General features: G+C 38.5%; 2 protein-coding genes across 2 annotated transcripts in view; both read right to left on the bottom strand.

Annotated features, from left to right (window-relative positions):
• The window catches only part of snx29 (sorting nexin 29), a 145,430-nt gene extending 124,053 nt beyond the window's left edge, over window positions 1-21,377 (bottom strand). The window contains exons 1-11 of the mRNA XM_065242487.1: window positions 21,010-21,377; window positions 19,940-20,004; window positions 17,415-17,467; window positions 17,118-17,242; window positions 13,878-14,058; window positions 13,700-13,770; window positions 10,312-10,566; window positions 9,828-10,179; window positions 7,807-7,931; window positions 7,090-7,183; window positions 6,910-6,992 (exon numbers count right to left, since the gene is read on the bottom strand). Coding sequence (XP_065098559.1) covers window positions 6,910-6,992; window positions 7,090-7,183; window positions 7,807-7,931; window positions 9,828-10,179; window positions 10,312-10,566; window positions 13,700-13,770; window positions 13,878-14,058; window positions 17,118-17,242; window positions 17,415-17,467; window positions 19,940-20,004; window positions 21,010-21,016 — 1,411 coding nt within the window. The 5' untranslated portion in view covers window positions 21,017-21,377. The remainder of the gene's footprint in view (window positions 1-6,909; window positions 6,993-7,089; window positions 7,184-7,806; window positions 7,932-9,827; window positions 10,180-10,311; window positions 10,567-13,699; window positions 13,771-13,877; window positions 14,059-17,117; window positions 17,243-17,414; window positions 17,468-19,939; window positions 20,005-21,009) is intronic.
• Window positions 21,378-21,988: 611 nt separating this feature from the next.
• LOC135720393 (tumor necrosis factor receptor superfamily member 17) lies at window positions 21,989-23,884 on the bottom strand. Its single transcript, XM_065242489.2, has 3 exons — window positions 23,306-23,884; window positions 22,994-23,137; window positions 21,989-22,764 (listed from the first exon to the last, which is right to left on the bottom strand). Exons 1-3 carry the CDS (start codon window positions 23,460-23,462, stop codon window positions 22,541-22,543), a joined length of 525 nt encoding a protein of 174 aa, XP_065098561.1. The 5' UTR covers window positions 23,463-23,884; the 3' UTR covers window positions 21,989-22,540.
• Window positions 23,885-26,862: the final 2,978 nt, after the last annotated feature.

The following is a 26,862-nucleotide window of genomic DNA, read 5'->3' as shown; positions in this document are numbered from 1 at the left end:
GTCTGTACAAAGTACAGACCAATGACGTTTGAACCCGCGCGCGGGAGGAACGCGTCCTTATATAAGCGCGGTTCAATCGTCAGGAGCTCATTATATTCGACTGAAGCGCGCAGCCGAATAACACTCGCTGCGTAGACGTTTGTAGCACGGCAAGAGACGCAATGCTTCGTTCCCGTTATTTCAGGGAACCGGGGTTACGTGAGTAACCTAAGCGTTCCCTTTCAATACGGTTCACTTCGCATTGCGTCAGTTAGCTGACGCTATGGGGGAACGTAATCCCATCACGCCGTGCATACACAACGTACTGAAGTGCCTTACCGGAGAGACACTGCGTGTGGCCCTATACCCGGCATATTCACAGCTTAAAAAGCAAATGTGTAAGCACCATATAAATTGTTGACGCGCACACGGTGGGGTTTTAAACGCACCGGGGGCACATAACATAGCACAAGACGGCGAGGTACCGAGCGCGCCGCGGCTGTGCGAGATAAGTAAATTCAGAGTCACGTTGGTGAGCTCGCTGAGCGCACCGTGGTGTACACATAAAACGCATGAGCGTGCATGATTGAGCCGAGAGAACCTGCGCTCGTAGGGTAGGGACGTCTAAGCTGTACAATCTGACAACGTAGACGGCGAAGACTAGCCGGCCGCGTAGCAGATATCAAATATAGATATAGATACCCCTGTAGACCAAGTTCATGAAGAAGCCAAACTCGCAGAGAGTGGGCTCTATATAGGACATAGCTCATAGAGGGGCGTGAGCCAGTGCGATGGTTTCAACGATCCATCTAAATAACCACTGTTAGCAACAGACATACGTAGTGAGTGATCTGCGAAGCTCACGAACGGCCGATCTGACTATAATATGCGGCAGAACGGTTCGTAGCGTGGGATTATACAGATACCACAATAGTGTGAACCCAGGTGCACCCTCGAGCGCATCGGGATGCATATAGGTAGTATTATAGTGCACAGATCGGTGAGCTTTCCAAGCGCCCCGTAAATGTGTATTGACTATAAATTGCACGGGCACAGGTGAACACTTGAATACATCGTGAATGCATATAGATGAATCAGAGTGTTATAATGCACAGGCCGGCAAGATTCTCGAGCGCGCCGTCATGTGTTCTGATAATAAATTGTGCGCACACGGGTGAACTCTTCAGTGCACCGTGAATGCGTATAGATAAATCAGTGCACAGAACGCGCCGTGAATGTGTACAAATATGATTGATGAACGTAACGGTGGGCACCCAACGCACCGTGAATGTACACAGATGAACAACAATGTATGTGTCACAAATCATAACACAGCTGTGTATACAGGTGAGCTTTCCCAAGCGCATCTTATTGTATACCAAAATGTTATAGCGTGTACATGTGAGCTTCTCTAAGCGCACGGTGGATGCATATAATTAAAAACCATATCGTGCATACAGGTGAGCTAATGGGCGCACCTTTAATGCAACAAACCTCAGTAGTGCGAAGCAGGGATGTCGAAGCTGTAAACTGACAACGTGGACGGCGGGGACCAGCCGGCCGTGTCACAATTGTCAAATGAGAAACCTCTAAGACCATGCCCATGCTCTAAGACAAGTGAGCATAATTGTCACGGGAGGTGATAACGTCAACGATCCATAAATAGCCTGTATTGACAGGTGCTCTAGTGAGTGATCTGTGACGCAGATGAACAGCTGATCGTCTGATGTACGTCAGACGTATGTGTCATCCAGGACCTTGGACAGTTCCAGAGCGCTGTGCCTCGGGCACCGTCCGCATCTGAGAAATGACAGGCTTATGAATAAAGTGAATGGCCAGCCGTAAAAGCATGGTTCGCTGTTACCGCCGCCGTCCGCATCTGAGAGATGACAGGCTTGTGAATTAAATGAATGGTCGGTCGTAAAAGCGTGGTTCGCTGTTATCACGGCCACATAGATATAGGTAGGGGAGAGAGCCGCCGTGCCTCTGTAGTGAGGAGAAAAGTGTTCCACCCACGATTCGCGGGGGGTATTGACTTTCAAATGTCACTAGACAGAATGGATCAGACTTTGCATAAGGACGCCTCGTGAAAGGGGTCCTAGCAGCTTGTGTCAATGTGTCATAAGGCACGTAATGTAGGTCGTGTCCCACGGATGCCATCTCCGCACGCCCATCGTAATGGGTTAATATTGGTAGTTTAAGCATGAGATGCGTATCACTCTGATTGAACATAGCTTATAAAGCGATGCAATGAGTTTATAAAGGAGATGACTCGTCAGCTTGTTCAGGGGGCGAGATCTCAGTCTGGTTCGGTAAATAATGAAACCACCGTAGATTGCCCGACCGCATTATCACAATAACACGGTCGAGAGTGCTGCAGTGCTAAATCATCCTCTTAATGTACCGTATTCACAGTACAAGGTGATTTATATGAGACAAACGGCGTTCCACGCGCCGAAGGCTGATTGCCGTCGTAAAGCGTGTTCAACCCACAGCAAATGCTGGGCTAGCTCGTAATGACAGCACTTCATGCAGCAGTGTGTAACTTAAGCAAGCTTCCCGGCCGTCAGCTCGGGGCGGGACCTTAGTCAAACTGAAGTGGACTTATGAACAATGCCACGATATTCAGCTTTCTGAGGCTCGTTAGAGGGGTACGTGCGCCCGTCTTAAACGAGATGCCGTGCGCGTCTGACTGTGCGCGCGCTTTAAGCTTTGAAACTTATTGTGGCGGGAAGCAAGCTCACTTGAGGTTGATATTACCCTTAATATCTCCGAGTATTGGAGCGGAGGTGTGAGCGTCTTCGGATCCGCTAATATAAATCAGCTATATGGCCGAAAAACGTCATAAACCGCTTGGCTGTAAGCCTTTGAGTGGCCGTCCGGAGAGGGCGCGATTCAAACGCTTGGAGCCATGCAAAAGTCTGAGGCTGTCCTTCCTCTAGGAAGAGAGAATAACAGCCGTAAGACCGTGCTCGTTTGCGCCATCAGCATCGTAGCGGAGAAACTGAGGTGGGCTGCGAGCGAATTTGGCAGAAAGGTGTTAGAGACACCGTACAGTCGTGGGGTGTCAATACACAGTATATGGCCAAACCGGGGTTTTTTCGGCTAGCGTCGATAGAATTATGGACAGCGGGCCGTGTGTGCGTATTACTGATTGCTTGTCAGTAAGGCGATAAAGTGTTTAGAGACACCGTACAACCGTGGGTGTCAATACACAGTATAGTAAGCACGGAAATTACTCTTTTTAGAGGAATTAAATACCGTTCGCCACTATAGTGAGGTCGCATAGCCGACAGTATTACACAGTATGTTTGGATAAACAGCACACAGAAAACATTTCAGGGCAGTCCAGCCGAGGCGCGACATAACCCCTTTTTCCCAGACAGTTTCGTTCTCTGTTGATGCAGCTATGCTGCGGAGACCAGAGCTCAGCCGTTCAGGTGCACAAGCCTCAGTAGTGACGGTGACCGAACGGCTCACGGAGCAGGGTAGTATGTCTAGGTAGTTTAATGTCAGACTGAACCCATCGCAGAGAGGAAGTCTGCCGCGAGGCCCGCGGTTTTGCCGTTTATTAAAAGGGCAGAAAAAACGGGTATATATATATAAGAATGTACCAATATTCAGCGCACTGATATAGGACGGGACTGAATAAAGGGAGGTATTCGGGCCTCAGTATATTATAAACAAATTCGTTCTGCCTCTGATTCCGTCTAAACCAGAGAGAAATTACCAGGCAGACGAAAAATGAGCTATCTGAAGTGAGATCGGCTCAGGCCAGTAAAGCTCTATAATAAGTGTTTTAGCGCTCCAATAGAGGCGTGTCCGCCTTATCGAGCAGACGAATGAGATCGTGCCGCTCCAGGAGGGGAGGGGCATGAAGCTCTCTTATAATGAGTGTTCTTGGTGCTCCAATAGCGGCGAATCGGCCCTATCGAGCAGACGAATGAGATCGCGCCGCTCCAGGAGGGGAGGGGCATGAAGCTCTGTAATCGTTGAACACTGGACAGCTGCATTTAGAGGCAGCGAGCCGTAATACCGCGTGCTAGCTAAGCCGTTAAGAGACCTCACCACTGTGGGGAAAGGAGCGAGGGGCTCCGCGAGCGTGGAGCACGAGTGGCTGTGCTATGACAGAGACAGGGGCAGACCGCCCGTGTTTGCTTGTCGTATGCATCTATCCAGGTCTACGGTTCCCCGCTTGTTCATCTCAACAAGAGAGGAACGGCAGAGGGGAGCAGCAACACAGACAGAACAGCCATGCGTCGTGACGGTATCACCCGATGCACTCGGGGGATTAATATATGTGCCAGAGATCTCGCCACTGAATGTGAAAGGAGCGAAGGGACTCTGTAAGCATGAACGGTTGCGGTGTGACAGAACACAGGGGGGGTTAGTCCGTGTGTGCTTGTCTATGCATCCATCTAGTCTCATGGCTCGCCGTGTGTTCATCCCGGCGAGAGAGGAACAGCAGGGGGAGCACGAAACATGGAAAAGACAACCAAAGCATAAGCGCGGTCCCAGCGTGGGAGGTGCCAGACCGGTAACTCAGCCGGAAAACGGCAGGGGAAGACGCTAGGCCTGGACTCCGCTGCAGGGCTTTTGTCAACGGCGAGGTAAGGCTTCTTCTTTTTCTTCGGAGCAGCGAGAGGTTCGCGCTGAAGGAGAAAATAATGAGCTCCTGACGATTGAACCGCGCTTATATAAGGACGCGTTCCTCCCGCGCGCGGGTTCAAACGTCATTGGTCTGTACTTTGTACAGACGTTAACCAATAGGCTTCAGTCACGGAGTAAACAGGAGTTTCCCCCATAGCGTCAGCTAACTGACGCAATGCGAAGTGAACCGTATTGAAAGGGAACATGAAAACATACAGTACTACAAGTTTTATTTATCATTTAAAATCAAGACATCCTGAACACCATGCAGCGTATGAGAAAGACACGGCGGCAGCAATCCTGGGTATTTGTCTGCTGAATCCATATGCAGAGAGAACGAGAGACTTTAGCTCTCTACTACAGCAACTGCAGTACGAAATAAAAACTTCCTAGACCCAGTAGTCCTAAAAGACAAACACGCTTATATTAAACCAGATATAAAACGTTTATTTACAATACGCTTTATGTTAGTCCGCTTTGTTGAGCACTTTATCCTCCATAATCTCCTGTCAATCTTGCTGCTGTCTCTAACTCTCTCCCTTTGCTCATACTTGACCGTGCACGCAGGTGCGCGTTCATTGCTCAACATACAGTAAAGTGTCGTTGCAAGTTTCTTAAGGCAAATCATTTTTTTATTATTTGGTTGTTCGGTATTCGGACTTCGGCTGAGTTTTTCATTTTATTCGGCTTCGGCCAAGAATTTTCCTTTTGGTGCATCTCTAGTGTTTACTTGTGTTCTTTATAATCTTTGATTAATATTTACATTTATTTTATGATCCGAAACATTGAAGTGTGACAAACATGCAAAAAAATCTGGAAGGGGCCAACACTTTTTCACACCACTGTATATTAGTAGATTTGTTGTACACTTGCTTTGCAGTGCATCATGGGATTAAATGAATTCACTTTAATGTCCACTGTGGTTTCGGGGACAACTAAAAATGGCTGACGCCTTAAACAATGCACTATATATAGGTATGGGGGGCTATTTCATACATAGCCTATGGCTTCTTCATTCTGACATATCAGATTCATGTGATACAGTTTGAGCTGACAAATTGAACCAGGTGTTACATTAGGGAGACATGCAAAATGTGAAACGTCGGGGGTATTTAAGTGAACATTAGGAAACACTGAACTAGGTCACAAAGATGTCTGCCATGTTGTCCAATAAACACATCTTTAATTTTATTTTGGAGACCCAAAGGTACTGTGTCATAACCGTAATTAAAAAATAATTATTTGATTACGAAGTCACACTGAGTAAGCCACTTTTGATCTGAAATTGAACGTTATTCATCTCATTTTGAAGCACAAGCACATTTTGGCACTCTGCATGAAACGTTTTCTTGTTTCATCTTTTCTCCTTTCATTTTTAAAAGGCGAAGTATGACTGGATCAGTCACCTCCAGCTCCATTTCAAAGATGTGTTTGGTCCAGACAAAAGACAGAGAGATAGAGGAATAGCAGAGAAGAGAGAAAAAGAGAGAGTGAGAGAGAGAGAGAGAGAGAGAGAGAGAGAGAGAGAGAGAGATGATAACTAAATCAACAGTGCCCTCAACTGGAAAAAAGGATGCAGGAGGTGGCAAAGGAAAAAATCTAGGTACCACTTCTGTCCATATAAGTGTGGATAACAGCAAGGTTTGAAAGCTTGTTCATCATCTTAATATCCATTTTCAAGGTTTTTTAAAATAGCAAAGTCATTTAAATGATAATTACAAATCCCTCACATCTGTTAAATCACTAGACAACAGAGCTGTAGTCAACCCAAATTACCTTATTGATGCCATCTGTTCACAGCCAAAATCTTACATGCATTTGATAATGTTGAAATACACCAAGGTAAAGACAAAGAAAGGGTTCACAAAAAAAATCATCAAAAATGTACTCAACCCAGAGATTTCGTAAAGCTACATGCTTTTACTTTTTCCCAGTGGAACATGAAAGAAGAGTTTGACCAAAGTTCAAAAAGATCACAAAAAACTTCAAAAGCACCATAAAAACAATTCACAGGACTTCTAAAATGATATATTTCACATTTATAAAGATATGAGATAGAATTGTGTGTAATTACCAGGCTAAAATAGGTTATTTACTGATAATGTTCTCCTTCACCCAAGATCTTCAAATCAAAACTGAATGCAGTCTAACCTAAATGGCGATTGGTGAATTGTCATATTTGGGTGAACTACTCTTTAAAATGTAGTATGTCAAGAGGGTAGTCAGTCTAAACAAATAAAAAAGCTGTGAGGATCTTATTAAAACCTAAACTCAACTTACCAACAGTCATGGACTCAGGAAGTGCAGCAGTCGGCATAACACTGGAGACGGGAGCAATCTGATGTGGTGACCCGGGCTCAATGCTAATATAGCAAAAAAAATCATGCATAAACAAAAATCAAAGCAAAGACGTCACAAACGGTAATTTTATAAAACTGTGTCCCCTTTTACATCAGTTACCTAAATTGTAGTTGGCTTCCTTTTTCACTGTCAGCTGGTGGGCTTGAGCTCTCCTTCTGTCCATGAAACTCTGTATTCTCAACTGAACTACCAGCTGAAATACAAAAATAGCACATTTCTCCTTACCATGATACATATCAAGCATAATTTATCATAACATTTACTCACTACACTATTAGAGATTAATCATTCCGAATTAACTTTCCTTTACCGCTGACATTACTTAAGCAATGCAGGCTATTAATTACAATTAAAAAAGAAAATAGCTTTTTAGGCATTCTCCCATTAAGTCTTGCTTTAATCTGGAATGCAATGCCTACAATACAATCCAATCAATTTCAGGTTGCCTAGTTTCTATACTGTTTCACCTGTTTTTAATCTGATGTGTTGGGGAAGTCAACAACAATTCATGTTGACTTTGATTTAAAGGCGGAGTCCACGATGTTTGAAAAACGGTTTGGAAAAGGAGACGGGCCGACTACCAAAACACACTTATAGCCAATCAAATCAAATCAAATGCCGGGTTGCGTATGTGTGGGGCGGGTCTATCAACGGAATGTCCAGATTCTATTGGGGTAGGGGCGTGTTTGTTTAGGCGATTTCAAATATCAACACTGGCTTTCAAACATCGTGGACTCCGCCTTTAAGTCACATTTCTGCAGCATGATCAAATATCATAACATCCACTGACAGGACTGAAAGCATTGTGGGTCTGACCTTGTTGTGTGTAGGGCTCAGTGGAGACCACAGGTATGAGAATGTGCGAGCTGTCGTTATCATTGTCACTGATGATCTGCCTTGGGCTCCATGTTGAAATACTGGACAAACTCCCCACAATCATCCTATAAAGAGAATGATTGAAAAGATTGATATGGTAACACTTTACTTGAAGGAGTATTCATAAGACTGACATGACACCTTCATAATCATGACATGACACTTCTCATGAACATGAAGGAGATTTTCTGCACATTTATGACAACTGTCATTAAGCGTCATTTGTTCAGTTATGTCATTTTTTTATGCTATGATGAAATTGTTTGAGATGTTTTTGTTATGACAGCTTGACATAAACTAATACATCATAGCTTGTCATAAATCTGTCATAAACATGACATAGCAGAATAATTATCAAACTTAAGAAACTACATAGCTTTATGGGTTAAAATTACATTAAACTGTCATTCAAATGTCATTAAGTGTTAATACTCTGTCAAATAGTGAATATTTTTCTTGACCTCAACTACAGTGGTACACATTCAAATGTGTTAATATTATATATGACAAATAATTTTAAATACTTTAACAAAATGCAACAGACACGTCAAAAGATTATACTTTACATAAAAAACTGACAACTAACAAAACTTGTTCTTCCTCACACAGAGGGTTCTAATATTTTCTGACATCAGAGGTGTATACTAAAGTATTTTAGTTACATTTTCCAAGCATCTGTGCTTTATCAAAGTGTTTGTTTTGGGAAAAAAATTTACTTTAAAATTTTCACTACATTCTAAAGCATAGAATCATACTGTGTATTCCTTTTATATTGCATATTAAAATTTATTTAAGTACTTTTTACATAAGTAAAAGTAAAAATATTACTTAAAAATGTACTTAAATATTAAATATAAACCAAAAACTTATAAATTATATAAACATATAAATTATGAAATGTAGTGGAGTAAAAAATATGATAACATGCTTTGGAATCTATGTTTTCCAAAGAAAAACACTAATAAAATATGAATAATTGACAATGTACTTTTATGTAGAAAGTAAAAATACTTAAGTAGTATACACCTCTGTCTGACAGAGGAAAAACTAACAAAACATTTAATCAATTTAAATAATTTATGTAATTAACTGTGATATGTACACAACGCTGCATGGCTTAACCCATTATTGTACTGTTTTTATTTAATTTTAGTCTCCAAATGCAATAAAATATAATTCTATAAATTTTAATTATTCTTTTTGGATGATTGTTCTTATTTTTTTAACACCTGGAGGAAACTTAAAAAAACAAACAAAAAACCCATTATTAACTGAAGAATATTCATGATGCTGTTTTAAAACTATTTGACAGAGTATTAAAACTTAATGACATTTTAATGACAAATTTTATTTGTAACACTGTAGTTGAGGTAAAGAAAAATATTCATGACACTGTTATAAAACTATACGACAGAGTATTAACACTGACAATTAAAATTTGTATCACTGGTAAAAAATTTGTCTTGGTAATTTCAAGTTGTCATGACAAGTTATGATGTATTGGTTTATGTCAAGTTGTCATAACAAAGACATCTCAAACAATGTCATATTTGCATTTAAAATGACATAATTGAGCAAATGACACTTAATGAGAGTTGTAATAAACATGCACAAAATCTCATAAAAAGTTTATGACATGTGTCATGTCATGATTATGAAGGTGTCATGTCAGTCTTATGAACACCCCTTCAAGTAAAGTATTGATATTTATATTAAGTTATCATGTCTGCAAATTACAGCATTTGTTCTATGATCCTGTCTATGTGATGCAAAGTTTGCAGAGGCTGTTATTTAGTTAAAAACAATATTAAGCCGAACATAAAAGCCACATCCAAACAGTTTCTCCTTTCAAATGTGAAGGAGGGTTCAAACACACAAGAAGTAAAAAGATATGACCCCTTTAATTGCCAATGCATGCCCGACAAGATAAATGATGATAGCTTAGTGTCAAATAAACTTACGGCTCCCCATTATCCTCTTGGGGATCTGGCCTGTTCTTTCCATAAATATCATCATCTTCCTCCTCTTCATTATCAATGCTCTTGGTATCAGGCAGGATTCCATTTTGTGGAGGCATTTCGGCCCAGCTCACAATTCCTGACTCGTTCAGCCTGTTCTGAGCAGGAAAAATGGAGTCTGTAGGGTCCAGCGCCTCTTCAGAACCCACATGACCCACCATACTCCTCCCGAGACTCCTCACAACATCCTCACCTCCCTCGTCATCGTCATCCGCACCCCCGTCCAAGTCATCATCAAAGGAGATGATGTGTGTGATCTTCTTTTTTCGCCTGCGTTCCTTCCTTAAACCGGAATCTAAAAGGTTATAATTAAGTGCTAAATTAATCATACTTTAACCTTGATTTTCATTAGCGCTAAAACGCTAATAGAAACAACCGCAGTACTAAAATAAACTGGCATGCATTTGACACTAAAACCCAACTGGACCTGCAGAAGTGCTTCGGGGCAAGACAGGCAGCGGATCTGACTGAACATCTGTTCGTGGGATGAAACCAGGAACCACTGCAGTGGCAGTGCCGATTTCTCGCAGAAGTGTGCTTACACCCTGGGTAGACTCCTTCCACAAACTGCTCATGCCCTGTGTGGACTCCTTAAGGAGATGGGACACTGATGACCCGCTGCGAATCTGCCCGTTTAGGTCCGTGTTGTCAATGTTAATGGCAAACAAGATGGAATTGAGCCCTGTTTAGACCACACAGAAATTACACAAGGATGAATGAAAAGCTAGAAATTATTAGACATACTTCATACAAGTTAAGCAAAGGAAGAGATTTAAAGGTGAAATATGTAATTTTTTATGTTGAAAAATATGTGGCAACATTTACTAAATGAACAAAGCTTGTATTCTGCATGGTATTGTGTAAGTAAATGAGAACAGTTCTGGATTGATATTCGTTATAGGTGGAGTTTGGGGGGGCAGACCAGACCCAATTATGATTTTTTCTGAGCTATTATTGAAACAAAAATATGAAAATTTGTTTGCATGGTTTATGGTTAAAAAACACATTATTTTCCACATACAGTACATTATTTTTGCTCCTCTATGCCCTGCCTCCCTGAAACATGTTCATTTTGTACAAAGTTCATTGTTCTAAAAGTGCAGTCGAATCTAATCCAGATAATGCCGATGACCAAGCTGATCGGTCAACTTTACCAGTGCGGCTTAAACAGAACTAGGGTTGGGTATCGTTTGAATTTGAACGATTCCGGTTCTGATTTTGATTCCTTGTTTCGATTCCGGTTCCTAATGATTCTCGATTCCGATTCTTTTAAGAGGCAGGTTTAAAAAAGTTTAGGATATTTTAAATGAGCTAGCTTACCAATGGTCTTTCTGAAGGTCTTTCTGTCTGACCTTCTCCATCAATTTGAATATGAACTTTTAACTTTTTGTGAACTTTACTATGAATTTCTCACAGGGTTGTTTTCAACTACAATATAAATATCAAATCTATGAACTTGAATATAAATATTATAAATTATGAATATATTTCACAGGGGTACACTTTTGTCAAGAGAGATTTATTTTTGAAAATCTCATGAAAACACATTTACACATGATGCTGCAGCCAAGTATGTTACCGTGCTTCCACTGTGGAGTCACCAGCCTGGCTAACGTTCGCAATCTCAGTTCGTAAATTGTCTATGAAAAAATACGTTGGCTAATTTGTTAGCTTCCTCAATGTTGACGCAAGACATCTTATTTATTGTATATGTATTGTTTTACATAACGAATTTGGATTGCAGTTCCGTCACTGCGGTGCCAGCCTGGGGGTCGGAGCCAGAGGAAGAGGCAGCGGAGGACAGTCGACGCAGCGCGTCATCATGTTCAACGTTCACCCTCCTATGCACGAAACAATCTTGCCGCAATTGTTGCATTTTGCCGAGATTTCTTGTCTGTTTAGAAAAGTGCATTTTGGACCGCCGACGCACATTATCCATGTCCGACTCGCTAGGTTATGCCAACACTTCTGGTAGACGCTTCTTCATTGGTGTTCAGCTGTTTGTTTTTCCGGTCGGCGGACTGTGAATCGAAACTAGGAATTGAAATTTAAACTTTTGAACAATTCCGGGAAAATCGCAAAGCTAGTCCCGGTTTCACTCGATACCCAAGCCTTACCAGAACGTAACAGATTGGTAATGTAATGATAAATTGTGGCCGATGACTTCTTTTCAAGGGCGAACGATGCAAAGCTCGCCACAACATGTATTTAGCCAGTCAATTGTGTGTGTTTTTTCATGTCAAAATGTGTGTTCTACGGGTCATGTAAACTAATGTGCATCACGTGTCATGTCAAAATGTGAGCCTGTTGCAGATGCTTTGTAGGGGTTTATGAAAAAAAGAGACCCTTGCGTTTGCCAGATACTTGCTTATCATCATCCTTTACTTTGGGATTTGTAATTTGCATATCGTTAACATGTACTAACAAACACTTACACACCAAAGAAAATTTAAAATCGTGAACTGCATAATAGGTAGCCTGGTTAGCCAGACCTACATCAAGATGTAAGGTCTGGCAACTCTTCACACAAACGGCTCAATGCAAGGGGCGGGATAGGTATAAGGTTGTCCCTCAAAATGCCTCTGCACGCAATAGGATAGCGCTATGACCAATCAGAGCAACGAAGAAGGTGACGTAGTTACCGTAACCAGTCGGCAAAACTCCAAACACATCTTTCTTGCTTAAAAAGGACTTCAGTAGGGTTATTTGCTCTTCTCTCAAAGAAAAACATAAGTCTGAGTCCTCCAGAGTCGCGGCCAAAGCCGCTTCAAAAGAAAGCTGTTCGCCAGGCAGCAGCAGCCATTCTCTGTTTTCAAGTAGGAACCGTTGCAGCTCTGTCGTCATCATGTTAAGCCCGCCCCACAGACGCTACACACGATGTGATTGGCCTGACCAAATTTTGGTTTTTGGAGCTGTTAAGTGTATTGTGAGTGCCTAGACTAAACCCTGGCAGCAAATATATTTTGCGGCCGCTAGGGTGCGTCTAGATTTCTAGGCTACATAATAGGAGGAATGTAAGGCTAAAATAGTTTTAAATCAGTTAAACCATATTTAAAAACCGTGAAGGTACACTCTCTTGCTAATCCCAAAACATGTAGTACCCTTGTTTGTCTGCATTTTTTCATTACTTAAATTTTGTATTGAGGCATATGCGTGTTTTCTATGCGTAGATTTAATTTTTAAAAATAGGCACCAGAGCAATGTTTGTGGTAACCGTGGTATACAAGGAATAATTGACCTATGAATTATTCGAAAATAATAATTTATAATAATAATAATAATTTTCTTAGAATTCAACGGCCTGTCGTCAGTTATTCCTTACAAATCACACATGTGCGCTTTTGAGAAATGATCGAAAGATCCAGGCATTTTGCCACCAAAATTTGAGAGTGTGCCACTGAATTTTACATCCAGTCGCACATGTGCGACCAGAAAATTTGACCTTTTTTGTGATGTGACACTGAATTTGAAACAGCACATTGTACTTTCTGCATCTATCATCAAAGTATTTATTAGTAATACAGTGGAAATTTGTAGAAATGTCATTATTTGATTAGCATGTTGATTTACAGTGTGTGCCCCTAAATTTTTTGGTTGCGCCCCTAAAATTTTCAGTTGGGGGCCACTGTGCTCCTAGTGAAAAAAGTTAGTCTGGAGCCCTGAGATCAAATTTAAGGATGTTTTCTACGCAGCATTTTATAAATGAGGCCTCGGGTAACTAGCATTATACCATAAAGGGCAATAGACTGAGATGAAGGACAATAACAGTTTGCCTTCATATATATCCTAAAGGAAAAAGCCAAGCAAACTCTTACCTGCAGCCATTGTAGGCATCATACTGGCTCTCTCCTCATCCAGAATAAAAGCCCAGTCTTCATAGAAGGCACTAAATTGTTAAAAATATGACCATTTCACTTTGAACTAAAAGATCCAATCTTATATGTAGTGATAAACATTCCACAAAGCCAAAAGACTGAAGAGTTCAGGATGTACCTAAGGCGGGACCGGTCAGCCAGCAGCATGTGAAGGTATCGCTCTAGAGAGTGCTCGTTCAGGGCACAACGAAGCCATGCTCGACCCCTGCCCGATTCAGAAGTGATATTCCTCAGAGAGTAGAAACGCTGCAGCTCATGACGGTTGAGATGCTCCTTCACATAGAACCAGAACGTCAGCTCTGTAACACAAACAGGTTGGGTTTGAATTGTGATGTTTTCATTTCCCCATAATTTCAATGACCACTAAAAATATTACAAGGAACAGCAAAGATCATCAAAATGTATTTTTAATGTCAATCTTCTTAAGAATAATGAAGAGAAAGAGATTTGCAGAAGGAAGTTGAAAAAAATCCAAACACACAGACTGTATTCAAAATCTCATTGTTATTTTTTATGTCTTATTTGGCCTTGTCTAAGCCTGAATTTGGTTGATGGTTTTTGGAAGTACAGAACTCTGAATTGATAAATTGGTGCATTTCTGTCTGCGGCTCCAGTCGTGTAGCTCCGTGGCACATAGGTGGTGCCAGATATGGTGTGTTGCAGCCTATTGGTAAAAAATCTGGGCTGGTCACTGAAAATCTGTGAGTTAAGCCATTTGAAAATGTATCACTCATTCATAAATGAGCTGTGATAGATTAACTATAACACTTAAAGGTATAACTCACCAAAAAATGATCATTCTGAAAAAAAATCCTATAGATGTGAATGGTGCCCCTGATCTGCTTTGTCACAAACATTCTTCAAAAATATCTTCCTTTGTGTTCAGCACAACAAAGAAATGTATACAGTTTTGAAACAAATTGAAGGTGAGTAAACAATGACAGAATTTTCATTTTTCGGTAAAACTATCCCCTTAAACTAAGACTTTTTCTATGTATACAAAATGTCTATGACTGGGTCTGAAATTGCATACTGTGACAGTAGGTACTGAATTAGATGACTGTTAAAACATAAGGTATGAATAATTTCTGACGTACTATATCCGCCATGTTGTTGATTCATCACATAACATTCGTCGTCATAACAACAAGTTAGTCATTGACTGGAATGACGTTAAACAAGCACAATTTAAACACAAGGGACAGCTGTTTAATATATGCATTTGCATTTGAATAGAGCCGCTTTCGGGCATTTCCCCTTTTTGTTGGATAACTCCTCTCCTGGGGCTCACGGGAGAGCAAAGTGTCCATCGACACTTCGGGATCTTGCCAAAAGTAGTAGGTCAGCCCATACTATGAATTCAGACATACTACTACATTTCGCCTACTACATAGTATGCAAGTAGGCGGTTTCGTATGTAGCCCCTTTCTCTCAAATATTGTTCACAAATCTGTCTAAATCTGTGTCAGTGGCTAACTTCACCTTTGCCGAGATAATCCATCCACCTCACAGGTGTGGCATATTAAGATGCTGATTAGTCAGCATGATCATTGCACAGGTATTCCTTAGGCTGGCCACAAGAAAAGGCCACTCTAAAATTTGCAGTTTTATTGTATTGGGGGTCCGAAACTATTTGCTTTATGCAGTGCATCACATTTCCTTCACATAGATTTGATTAAATTGTTGATTGTGGCCTGTGGAATGTTGGTCCACTCCTCTTCAATGGCTGTTGCTGGATATTGGCAGGAACTGGAACACGCTGTTATCCAGAGTATCCCAAACATGCTTAATGGGTAACATGTAAGGTGAGTATCCTGGCCATGCAAGAACTTAGATGTTTTCAGCTTCCAGGAATTGTTTACAGATCCTTGCAACATGGGGTCGTGCATTATCATGCTGCAACATGAGGTGATGGTCGTGGATGAACGGCACAACAATGGGCATCAGGATCTCGTCACGAAATCTCTGTACATTCAAAATGCTATCAATAAAATACACCTGTGCTGTGTTCATTGTCCATAACATACGCCTGCCCATACCATTACCCCACCGCCACCATGGGCCACTAGATCCACAACTTCCGCAGCTTAATATGCCACGTCTTTGAGGTGGATGGATTATCTCTACAAAGGAGAAGTGCTCACTAACACAGATTTAGACAGATTTGCGAACAATGTTTGAGAAAAATAGGCCTTTTGTGTACAAAAACTCTTAGATCTTTAAGTTCAGCTTATGAAAAATGTTGCATTTATAATTTTGTTCAATGTATTTGCATATATGCAGTTCTTTCAATTCTTTCTATATCTTCACCACTGCAATGGAACAGACCTTGAATATATATATATACCCAGAATCAATGCAGACTCCTAACCAGACAAAACACAGTACAGGATTGTACGATTTTCAATAAGGAAATTCAAAGAACACATCTGCAAGACAAAACTATAAAACAGGTACATTAAGCTAAGCATTGACTCATTTAGCTATGAACCTCTTTAAGGATGTTAGTCGGGTTTCAGTTTCTGTTGTACCTGACGAGTACATCAATTGCACTTTTTACAATTCTCATGCACCTCACATTTAAACAAAACCCACTCTAACTTTACACTCAACAAAAACTAAAAGCACTCAGCTTTGATTCGTAGTATCATTCTTAGTCCTGCTGTTAATTTTAAACACTTCAAAACCACACCAGGTGCAGGGACTAACCTCAGAAAAACCTTGTTTCTCTTTTTTGCCCTTTTTTACTAGGCTTGTTGCATAACCATCTGGTTTCATAAACATTATCAGCACCTGATTTTTCCTGTATGTGCTTTCATGAGCATCTGTTTCCTCTATGGACAGCCCAGAGCACCACATGTGTTCATTGTTACTAGGGAAATCTCTGAGGCGAAATCTCTCATGAGAAACAACTAACTCATTAAGTAGGGCGGATGAGATCACCGAATGAAAAACAGCACGTCAGCCACTTCTTGGCAAGAATGACACATCGATTAATAGGACTGGCAAAAGAATAAATAAATATGCAAATAAGACAATTTAAGTGTATTTACTCTAAAAAAACAAACGGTGCTATATAGCACCAAAACTGTTGCTTTGGATCGTAACCATAGAAAAACCATTTTTAGTGCAATATAGCACCGGTGAAGCACCTGTGTAGAACCATATAGGGGCCATATAGCACCACTATAGCACCACATATGGTTCTACAAAGCACTATATGGTTCTACACAGGTGCTTCACCTGTGCTATATGGCACTAAAAACAGTTCTTCTATGGTTACAATCCAAAGCAACAGTTTTGGTGCTATATAGCACCGTTTGTTTTTTAGAGTGTTTGAAAAAATCAGTTACAGTACCTGCTTCAGTTTTACTGCTAAATCCAGCCACTTGTTTTATTGCGGCTGCTGTGAGGGCTAACCCACGACTTTTCCTCAAGCCATGCTGAAGCACTGCTTCAAACTGGGCACACAGGCATATCACTCTATAAAAAAAACAATCATCAAATGAAAAAAAGTTATTTAATAACCTCAGACTGCAATATGATTTTGGGTCCAAGCTTTATGTGCTATAGCTGTAATCATTTTTAAGGCACAAAGTCATAAATTTGTAATCAGCTAATATACAATAATGGTTAGATGTGATGTTCTTCTCACCTGCTATCAGAATCCGAGGCAATCTCCTTTCTTCCACCAAAGCGGATTTGGCACTGAGAAGATAAATGATAATTTAAAGGGACGTTTTTTAATACTCCAGTGTAACCCATTACAAAACCTACATACTTAAAGGGGACATTTCATGAAAATCTGACTTTTTCCATGTTTAAGTGCCATATTTGGGTTCCCAGTGCTTCTATCAACCTAGAAAATGTGAAAAAGAACAACCTAGTGACTTAGTTTTGGTAAACCATTCTCTGTTAGCATGTGAAAAAATAGGTCATTGAAGTTTGGCTCCCCTTGTGATGTCAGAAGCAGATAGTTCCGCCCCTTAATCTGCACTATCCAACCAAGGCACTGTCATTTAGTTCAGAGAGAGAGAAGGAGAGAGTGGGAGAGAGTGAGAGAGAGAGAGAGAGAGAGAGAGAGAGAGAATAATGGACCGTACATTTAGGGCTGCAAAACAATTAATCGTGACTAATCGTTTGCAAAAGTCTGTGTGTACTGTGTATAATAGGGTTGTGCTATTAGTATTGTGTATCGACGAACGTCAGACATATCCCTAATAGCGGGCTTTTATGACGATAGTTGAAGATAGTTATTATTATTATCATCATAGTTTCAAATTAACATGCACATTGCATACTTTTCCTCGCATGAGAGGGTTTGTGGGCTTAACTTTGCGCTAGAGAGCTTGCCTTGTATGCGTGCGGATTCCTTCTCGCACGCAGGTGGACTCAATGCGTGTATCTTGGACTCTTGCTCGAACCTGAATGCGCGCGGCATGTACTCGTTCTAGCACCTGAACTTGTAATACGCGTGGCTCTGACATTTTCTTGCACTAGAGAGGTTGGTGCACAGAGGGTTAAAACTAGCGAGTTTGTTGTTCCCACTCCCAGGCATGCAGGAAATTTTAGAGTGCCTGGACTTAATGACACAGATAGATTAAAGGAATAGTCTACTCATTTTCATTATTAAACTATGTTATTACCTTAAGTAAGAAGAGTTGATACATCCCTCTATCATCTTAGTGCGTTCACACAAGCGCTGGGGTGCGCTGCGACACTTCGATAGCATTTAGCTTAGCCACATTCATTCAATGGTATCAAACAGAGATAAAGTTAGAAGTGACCAAACACATTAACGTTTTTCCTATTTAAGACGAGTAGTTATACGAGCAAGTTTGGTGGTACAAAATAAAACGTAGCACTTTTCTAAGCGGATTCACAAGAGGAACTATATTGTATGGCGGAATAGCACTTTTGGGAGTACTTCGACTCGCCTGAAAAATCCGCTCCCCTTCTCCCTCTCATAATGAGAGAGGGAGAGTGTTACTGCGCCGAGTCGAAGCGCTTACATGCACACACTAAGATGATAGAGGGATGTATAAACTCTTCTTAGTTAAGGTAATAACATTGAAAATTAGTAGACTATTCCTTTAATTGCATCAGTTTTAAGAAGCTTGCGGTAATGACAGTGTTGCCCTTGCTTTTTTGTCCACCAATCAAGTGACTTGTTATAAATAAGTACAATTATTAACAAATAAATAAATGAGTAAACTACTGCCCCCTTCCCCGATCTCATAGGCTGACGATAGGACGATCTCTAAATGGGGCATATCGCCGCCCAACACTAGAACAATTATGAATATAAATACACACACATGCATGCATAATTTAAAAAAAATTGTATTTATATATGAAGTATTTATAATTACATATAATATACATTTTATATATATAAATATTTCTTTGTTTATTTATATATACATAATTATTATTCACAGTACACTTTAATTTTGCAAACGATTAGTCGTGATTAATCATTTTCCAGCCCTACAGCACAACTGAGTTAAATTTCAACAAATCATCATCATGGTGATCAGTGTTTGCATTTCATCAGCTCATTTGCAACTAAAAGGACATAACCAAAAACGCCACATTTTACACAACCAACAAAGTTACACTTTTAACATGTTATAATAAATTATCTATATGGTATTTTGGGCTAAAACTTTACATACACACTCTGGGGACACTGAAGATTTATTTTTCATCTTAAAAAAGTCTTGTGAAATGTCCCCTTTAATGAAACAGCTGCTGAAAGGAAGATACACTCTAAAATGCTAGGTTATTTTCAGCCCAGCGTTGGGTCAAAAAGAAATGAACCCAACCTGCTGGGTTGTTTCAACGCATTATGTCGTTGTTATGTCATATGTCGTATTATGTAAATTGTTATTTCTATGGTAACATAACAAATAATAACAGACTAACATATTGTTATATTTTGTCTAATAAAAACTGTTTTCTATTAGCACTAAAAACAAGTCATATGTCTCACAAAAAATGCTTTGGGTCAAAAAGGATGACTTTAACACACTGGGTTGTAATCTGGGTTTCAAACCATTGTGTCAAATATAAAAAAAAATTAGGTTAATTTATCCCATTGGATGGGATTGTCCCTTTTTGAACCAACGCTGGGTTAAAAATAACCAAGGTTTTTTTTAGTGTGTAAAGTCACCTTACCTGTTTAACTGCATCGAGTAGTCTCTCCAACAGGTTTTGTCTTTTCAGGTCATTTTGCTGCGTGCCTGCAAGAGACAGTTTCCGGATATATTACTGGATGATCTACTTAGCAACATGTTCACACTTAAAATAAAAACATAAAACCATGCATGACAAGAAAGCCCTGCACTGATTCACATTAAGGTTAAATATTAATAAGGGCAGATTGTGAGTAATGGTATGTTAGTTTTTAAATAGTGTATGCCACATGACTCACTTTAAAATATAAAAACTTATTGCTTTAATATATGAAGTGTTCTCAAAATTTTATTCTGACATAAACATCAAAATTTGATTTCAACCAATAATTTCAATATGATTTTAATTTTGACATAGCCTTACACAGTCAATATTAAATAAATCAATGTAATATTTTCACAAATAACTATTTACATAATGAGTTTATGTAAAAAACAGTAAATCTGAAAAATAAGACTTTAGCTGGGTTTTACAGAGAGGATCACAAATATAAGAGGCTGAGACATTGGTGCATCGGTAATTTATGTATCTATTCTATAACAGCAATTCTATACATTTCCTGTTTTCTATTAGTTAAAAAAAAAAATCGTAAAAATGTTTTGCAAAAACACAAAAAATAGAAATAAAATAAAAATTAATTGCATATTTAGATTTGCATATCTATTTGACAGTTTATTGTCAAAAATATGATTTACTTAAAGACAAGTAAAAGTACATGATGTTAATAAAATGTATGACTTAAGCTGGGTAAAATTTTCAGCTGAAAAGACAACAAAGCCCTGTCAAACTAAAGTTATGAACTAGTGAAGATACATTTTCCTCTTATTGGCTTCTGTAAGGTCACATATTTTATTTTTACAAATTTAATTTTGCACTCAATGCACTACATCACAACTTATATTTTAGGCTTTGCATATTCAAGCTGTATTGTTGACATATTTGACATATGTTGAATTTGAAACATGTATGTCCTTTACAAAGGATGATTTTAAACAACACAGTTCACTGAGGTTCACAGTTCACGAACATCCATCCTCAGATTTGCAACTCACCGTTCATTCTGAATATCCAGATAAAACGGGGTGGCGCGATTTAGCATACGGCATGAATCACAGTTGTGTCCCCGAAAAATCTCAAAAGAACTCCAGGGGATGCGAACATGGCTGTTCACATTTTGAGCCCATATTTTAATGTAACTTACAGTGACAAAACAGTTACAGCACAGCCGCGGCCTAACTCACACAATACTGGCACTTGAAAAGCAATGTAATCCTTCACACTTATAAAGTCGTTGCTCTATAAAGTAAACATCGCAACAGCTTACTGTAGGGCAAAATAATGCGAAGTTTCACTTTGTATTTGTGCTAACGTCACTTCGCTAACAGCGCTGCACAAAGCTCGTGTTGGTCACATGACATTACCCGGGTGTCACGTGACACCTGTCACGTGGGAAAAATGAAAACGGCACAAATGATACAAAAATGAATGTTTAAAACGAAATACAAATTTTCACCTTTTAGAATAACAGTAAATTTGCAAACTATTAAATAACACAAATAAAATGTGGCAATTGTGAAAAGTTTTTAAGTTGATTAAATCAAAATTTTGTTAATAAAAATTCTAAATAAATCTTTAAAGTAGTCACATTTTGCCTAGACGCTTCGCATTTTTTTAATCAGCTTTTTGAGGTTTCTTTTAAACAATATGGAATCTATCCTGTACTTAAAATTGGTTGCTTTTTCTTAATTATTCAATCTAAGTAATTCATAAATAAAATATGAAATATTAAAATACTGCTACTGTTCAAAATTATATAAAATAAATATATTATAAAACATATTGTAAAAATAATATTATATTTTGTACACAAAACTAATTTCAGTAAAAAAAAATGCTTTTAGGTCAAAAGATTTGTGAGGCCAATAGAAACGTCACTCTAAACATTTGAACCGGAATATATGCATTTATGTCTCACATTTATACATTTCTTGCTATTAATAAATTTCATAACGTAGTATAATAGGTAGCCAGTATATTTTAATATTATAAAAAACACCTTTCCAGGTTCAATAAAAAAAGTATAAAAAAAACGGAATCAAATAAGACTGTTGGACAAGGTTTTTAAAACTTTTTGGGGCAGTTTCCCAGGCAGGGTTTAGCTTAATCCAGGACTAGGCCTCAGTTATATTAGGACATTTAAGTAGTTTTTACAAACAAATCTTATAAAAAAACAATACTGGTGTGCATCAAAAACAATGGCACTGATCTATTTTAAGATATGTCTGTACAAAGTGTTTTAAAATTAAGGCAGCTCAAACATGCATTTTAGTCTAGGATAAACCCTGTCCAGGAAACTGCCCCTTAAAGTCTTACATCACAGATTAGTACATTTAAACATATAAGACTGCAGTTAACTAGCCAAATGCTCTATTCATTTGTTTAGTTCATTAGACAACAATAATGTGTCCATAATAAGCACATAAGCACATACAACCTGCTTACAACAGATTCATGGTCTACTGTACTGCACATGGTGCCATCTTAACAACTAATGGCACTGGAGTTGCCAAGTTTATCTTTTCTCTATGTGACAGGTGTACAGTGGTAAGCTTGCACAGTCTTAGTGGTAACCAGCAACGTTGTGCCTTCTTCAGTGGAAGGAAGAGGAAGGTTGGAGTTGTAGTGATGTTGATTCAATCGCTCATTAGGTGATCTTTGGTCAGTCGTAGCTTCATCTGCATCTTCAGATTGATCTGTGACAGCCGAGCTTCTCTCTCTCACAGATGTCTTTTGTTCTTGACCTAATACTGTGTGATATTTCAATTTTATAAGGATTTACCACGCAATTAATCTCATTATAAAGATAATGTCTAGCACAGATTTTGGTTTATATTTATAAAAAATATATACATTGCATATTAAGTGTATTTACTTATGTTAATAAATAGTAACAATGTTATAGTTAAAAGTAAAAAGTTTACAAAGAAATAATACTTTTTTCTTATATATCAAAAATTAAATCCTTCATTAAGATACCTTTTTTGATGACAATGGGCTTACAGGTTTTTCTGCGTATAACTCTCAAAATAATGGTCAGTGCCATGAAAGCTCCCAGGAACCCAAAAAATATGATCAAAATAAAACGTATATTTTGGCTCTTTTCAACTTCATTTTCTGGTACTGAAAAGAACACAATAAAGGTCTGAATAAGAGTTTGAAGTCATATAGACACATTGTAAATGTAATGATTACAACTCAATTGAACTGTGTGAATCCAATGTACTTTTCAATTATACAATTATAACAGTGAAGAACAGAGTTCAGATAAATCAAATAAACAGTACTTACTTGAGGTACAGTATGTTGTGCAAATACTGGGTGGAGAGTTGCATCTAATGGAGCAATGCTGACATTCCTCGAGAAGTCCATCGTAATAAAAATGTTTTGCACATTTTCCCTCAGCATGAGAAACAATGTAAAGCAGCAGCCATACATAGAGAATCATCTTCTGCTGAGGTGTTGAGAGTTTACTGAACTTACATAGCAGGCAACATTTTATAAGCCCAGTATGTAAATATGTATCTTGAGAAGGGGATGTCCCCAAACATCAAAACTTTTGTCTTTAGTACTGAAATAAGTTTACATTTTAGTCACATATGCGCATGAGTCACTCAAACATGAACATTTTGTCATTGTTTTCTCGTCCTCATGTTGTTCTAAACCAGTATGAATTTCTTTTTTCTGATGAACACAACAGAAGATTTTTTGATAAATGATCACGGTACCCATTGGATTCCATCATATTTGTGGTTCCTTCTATGGAAGTCAATGGGTACAATCAACTGTATGCTTTCCATCATTTATCAAAATATCTTCTTTTGTGTTAATCAAAAAAGAAAAAAAGGAAAAGAAATTCATACAGGTTTACAACAACATGAGGATGAGAAAACGATGACAGAATTTTTTTGGGGGGGTGAACTATCCCTTTAAATGGGACTACCCTAATATACCAAATTTCCATTTTCTTTTCACACCTTACTTTATGCAAGTATTGATGTTTTTTCAAATTACTATTTATGACCCAGTTTGTGAAAATAAAACACAGCTCAAGTCATTTTATTTGTGATTTACTGTTTGGTATAGAAAATCATTCTACGTAATGTAAAGAACAATCTGTGGATATACAACATTATTGATATCTTAAATATTGACTGAGTAAGGTCATGTCAAAGATTGAAATCATTTTCATCAAGTATTTTGTTTGTTAAAAAAATGGCACAATCTTTGTCGTGGCATATTTACTACTTTGTTGTTTCCTTTACAAACCATATTTCACCCCAATACGTTCTTTACTGACACTGTTGTCTTTTTGTTATCAAGTACACAAAAGATTACATTAGAGGTCAAAGTTATTGGTTTATCAATAAATGAACTGGAGGTGAAAATGAACTAAGGGACATAAAAACTGATACAAACCATTTTAATACAATATTGAAATAGTGTTTAAGATTATTTTTTTTCTCTTTTGTCTTCATATAATTTAGAATTAAAAGTGTTAAACTATAAAATATATATACAATATTTAAAAAAAGTAAATGTGACATTTTATTTGTTTTCTTCCTATAATATTATTATTATTAATATTTACATGGCTCTGAATGGAACATAAAAGTGTCTGTGGTTGTTGAAATGTCCATTTATGTAATAACCAGCACTTGTTTTATATTCTTTTTGTTTAAACAATACCAGACTGAATCAGTTTCTTGCTTTAAAATGCTTGCATTAAGTTTCTCTACACAATGCAACATTTTCCTTAGTTATACTATGAACAAATGAGTAAATACAACTTACTACTTGTAATAAGACAACACTAACACAACCACACTATAAATAAAGGTGATTCACAATGCCATAGAAGAACCATTTTTGGCTGAATGGTTCCACAAAGAACTCTTCTTTAGATATAACAGAAGTATGAAAGAAATAGTAGGAACCTTTGACTAAATGGTTCTTTGAGGAACTGAAAATTATTCTTGTATGCCATTTCTGTGAAGAACCTTTTAAGCATCTTGATTTGTAAGTGTGCAGCTAATAATATAAACAAAATTAATCATATGTATACATAAACACACAAGTATAAATGTTACAAATCTATAATGCATTTATCTGCATTATAAAACATTTATAACACAAATCCTTCCAAGGCAGTTTTCATGTAGTTTTCAGGTGACTTTCCTGAAGAGCACTGTGGAAATAGAGGTGACTATTACAAAAAGTCAAATCCCAGCCCACCGTTGAACATCGAGCAAAGTTTGCTGTGCATGTAGCAAAAGATAAGTCACATTTAACTCTCTGTCCTGGGCAATTGGAGGCCTTGTAATTACTAGAATACTATGAATGATTAACAAGGCCACGCATTGTACGATCAATAAACTATTACATGCATAATAAAATAGATTGTCTGTTTCGCCTGCATTAAAAACAGCTTTAAAAATATGTCACCTTTATGTTATACCACTAAAGGATCTCTGTTCAAATGGTTGGTCATCTCAGATGGTTGTGTATTCATATAAGCACTCATGACAATCGAAACTGGTTGGTCTGCTCTGGAAGTTCGGCTTGTGTGAGAATCACGGATATTGGTTCTTCCGTTCCTCCTGAAAGAACTTCTCAGTCCGTTGGAAAGACTGCTGGAGACTTTACGCATAACACCAGAAATCCCTTTTGTGCGACTGTACTGTGCGATGTCATCTTCCAGTTCCTCAGGTGGCACTTCAATATTACCGGTGTACCAAAAGATCCACCAGATGAGACTGAGAAAAATGATCACCGCTCCAGCGTATATTAAAAAGTCATGGAAGAAGACCTGCCAGAACACCCCCGTCAGAAGGATGAAGAGTCCAAAGATGTCATGAAAAACTGCAAACCAAAATGCACATTTACAACGACCAACTCCAGGACGTTTCTTCTCCATAGCAAAAAATATGTATGCTGTATTAATGTTCTTTAAATTCAAGTAAAGACTACACTGCAGCTTGAATATTCAGATACACAGGCATCATGAGAAAGACACAGACTGAGTCTATGCTGTGATATAATTGTGACGTGCACCTGTACAGATGTTCAAAGTACACTGAAGTGAATAAACTTTGTGAGGTTGGAGTAAAAAAAGCAGTAACGCTTTTATCTCAACAGATACAGTATCAGAAACGTGTCCTTGGCATGAGTCCTGATCAAAACACACCATGTAAGTGAACACAGAACAAAGCTTTAAGCTGAACATTAACATTATAACTACATAAAGCGATATTAGCAAAAATAATAAATATTGAGATGCAAAAACAGGTTGAATATTCAATGCAAGGAATTCACCCTTTATACCCTTCTAGCTCTTGCACGGATCTTTCGCTCCATCCTTTTTACTTCTCGTTTTGTGATCGATAAAAAGACTGCACCGATCACAAGGAACACTAGCCCGACTGACAAACACAACGGCCCCACATCAAATCCATGATTGTTCACATCAGGTATAGTAACATTAGACTCTCCATTCAGTAATAATTGACCATAACTGTGGAAGAAGAATGCAAAACCAGCACAAAACAAAAGCCCACCGATGACTAAGAAGAAAATTGGTTTGTGGTAATGAGAACAGCAGGTTGGTCTTTTGGGTACAGGGTCCTGAACCAAAGCTAAAGCAGATGGTACAGTCCCATCACCCTGAGCTATGGAGTCCATCCTGATTCTTCAAATCAAACCCAGCTGAAAGAGAAAAGCTCATTTCAGTTGTTAAAGATAGGCAGAAATCCATATCATACTGTGTGATCTTGTGTTATTAAAAACGCAAAACTCTTATACTTGCCTTTTTAGTTTTGTTTCTTAAGATTTTATATTCCTTGTGCTGC

This window comes from Paramisgurnus dabryanus, chromosome 1, assembly GCF_030506205.2.
Source record: "Paramisgurnus dabryanus chromosome 1, PD_genome_1.1, whole genome shotgun sequence".
NCBI classification, from domain to species: Eukaryota; Metazoa; Chordata; class Actinopteri; order Cypriniformes; family Cobitidae; genus Paramisgurnus; species Paramisgurnus dabryanus.
This window is presented reverse-complemented; position numbering and strand designations above follow the sequence as displayed.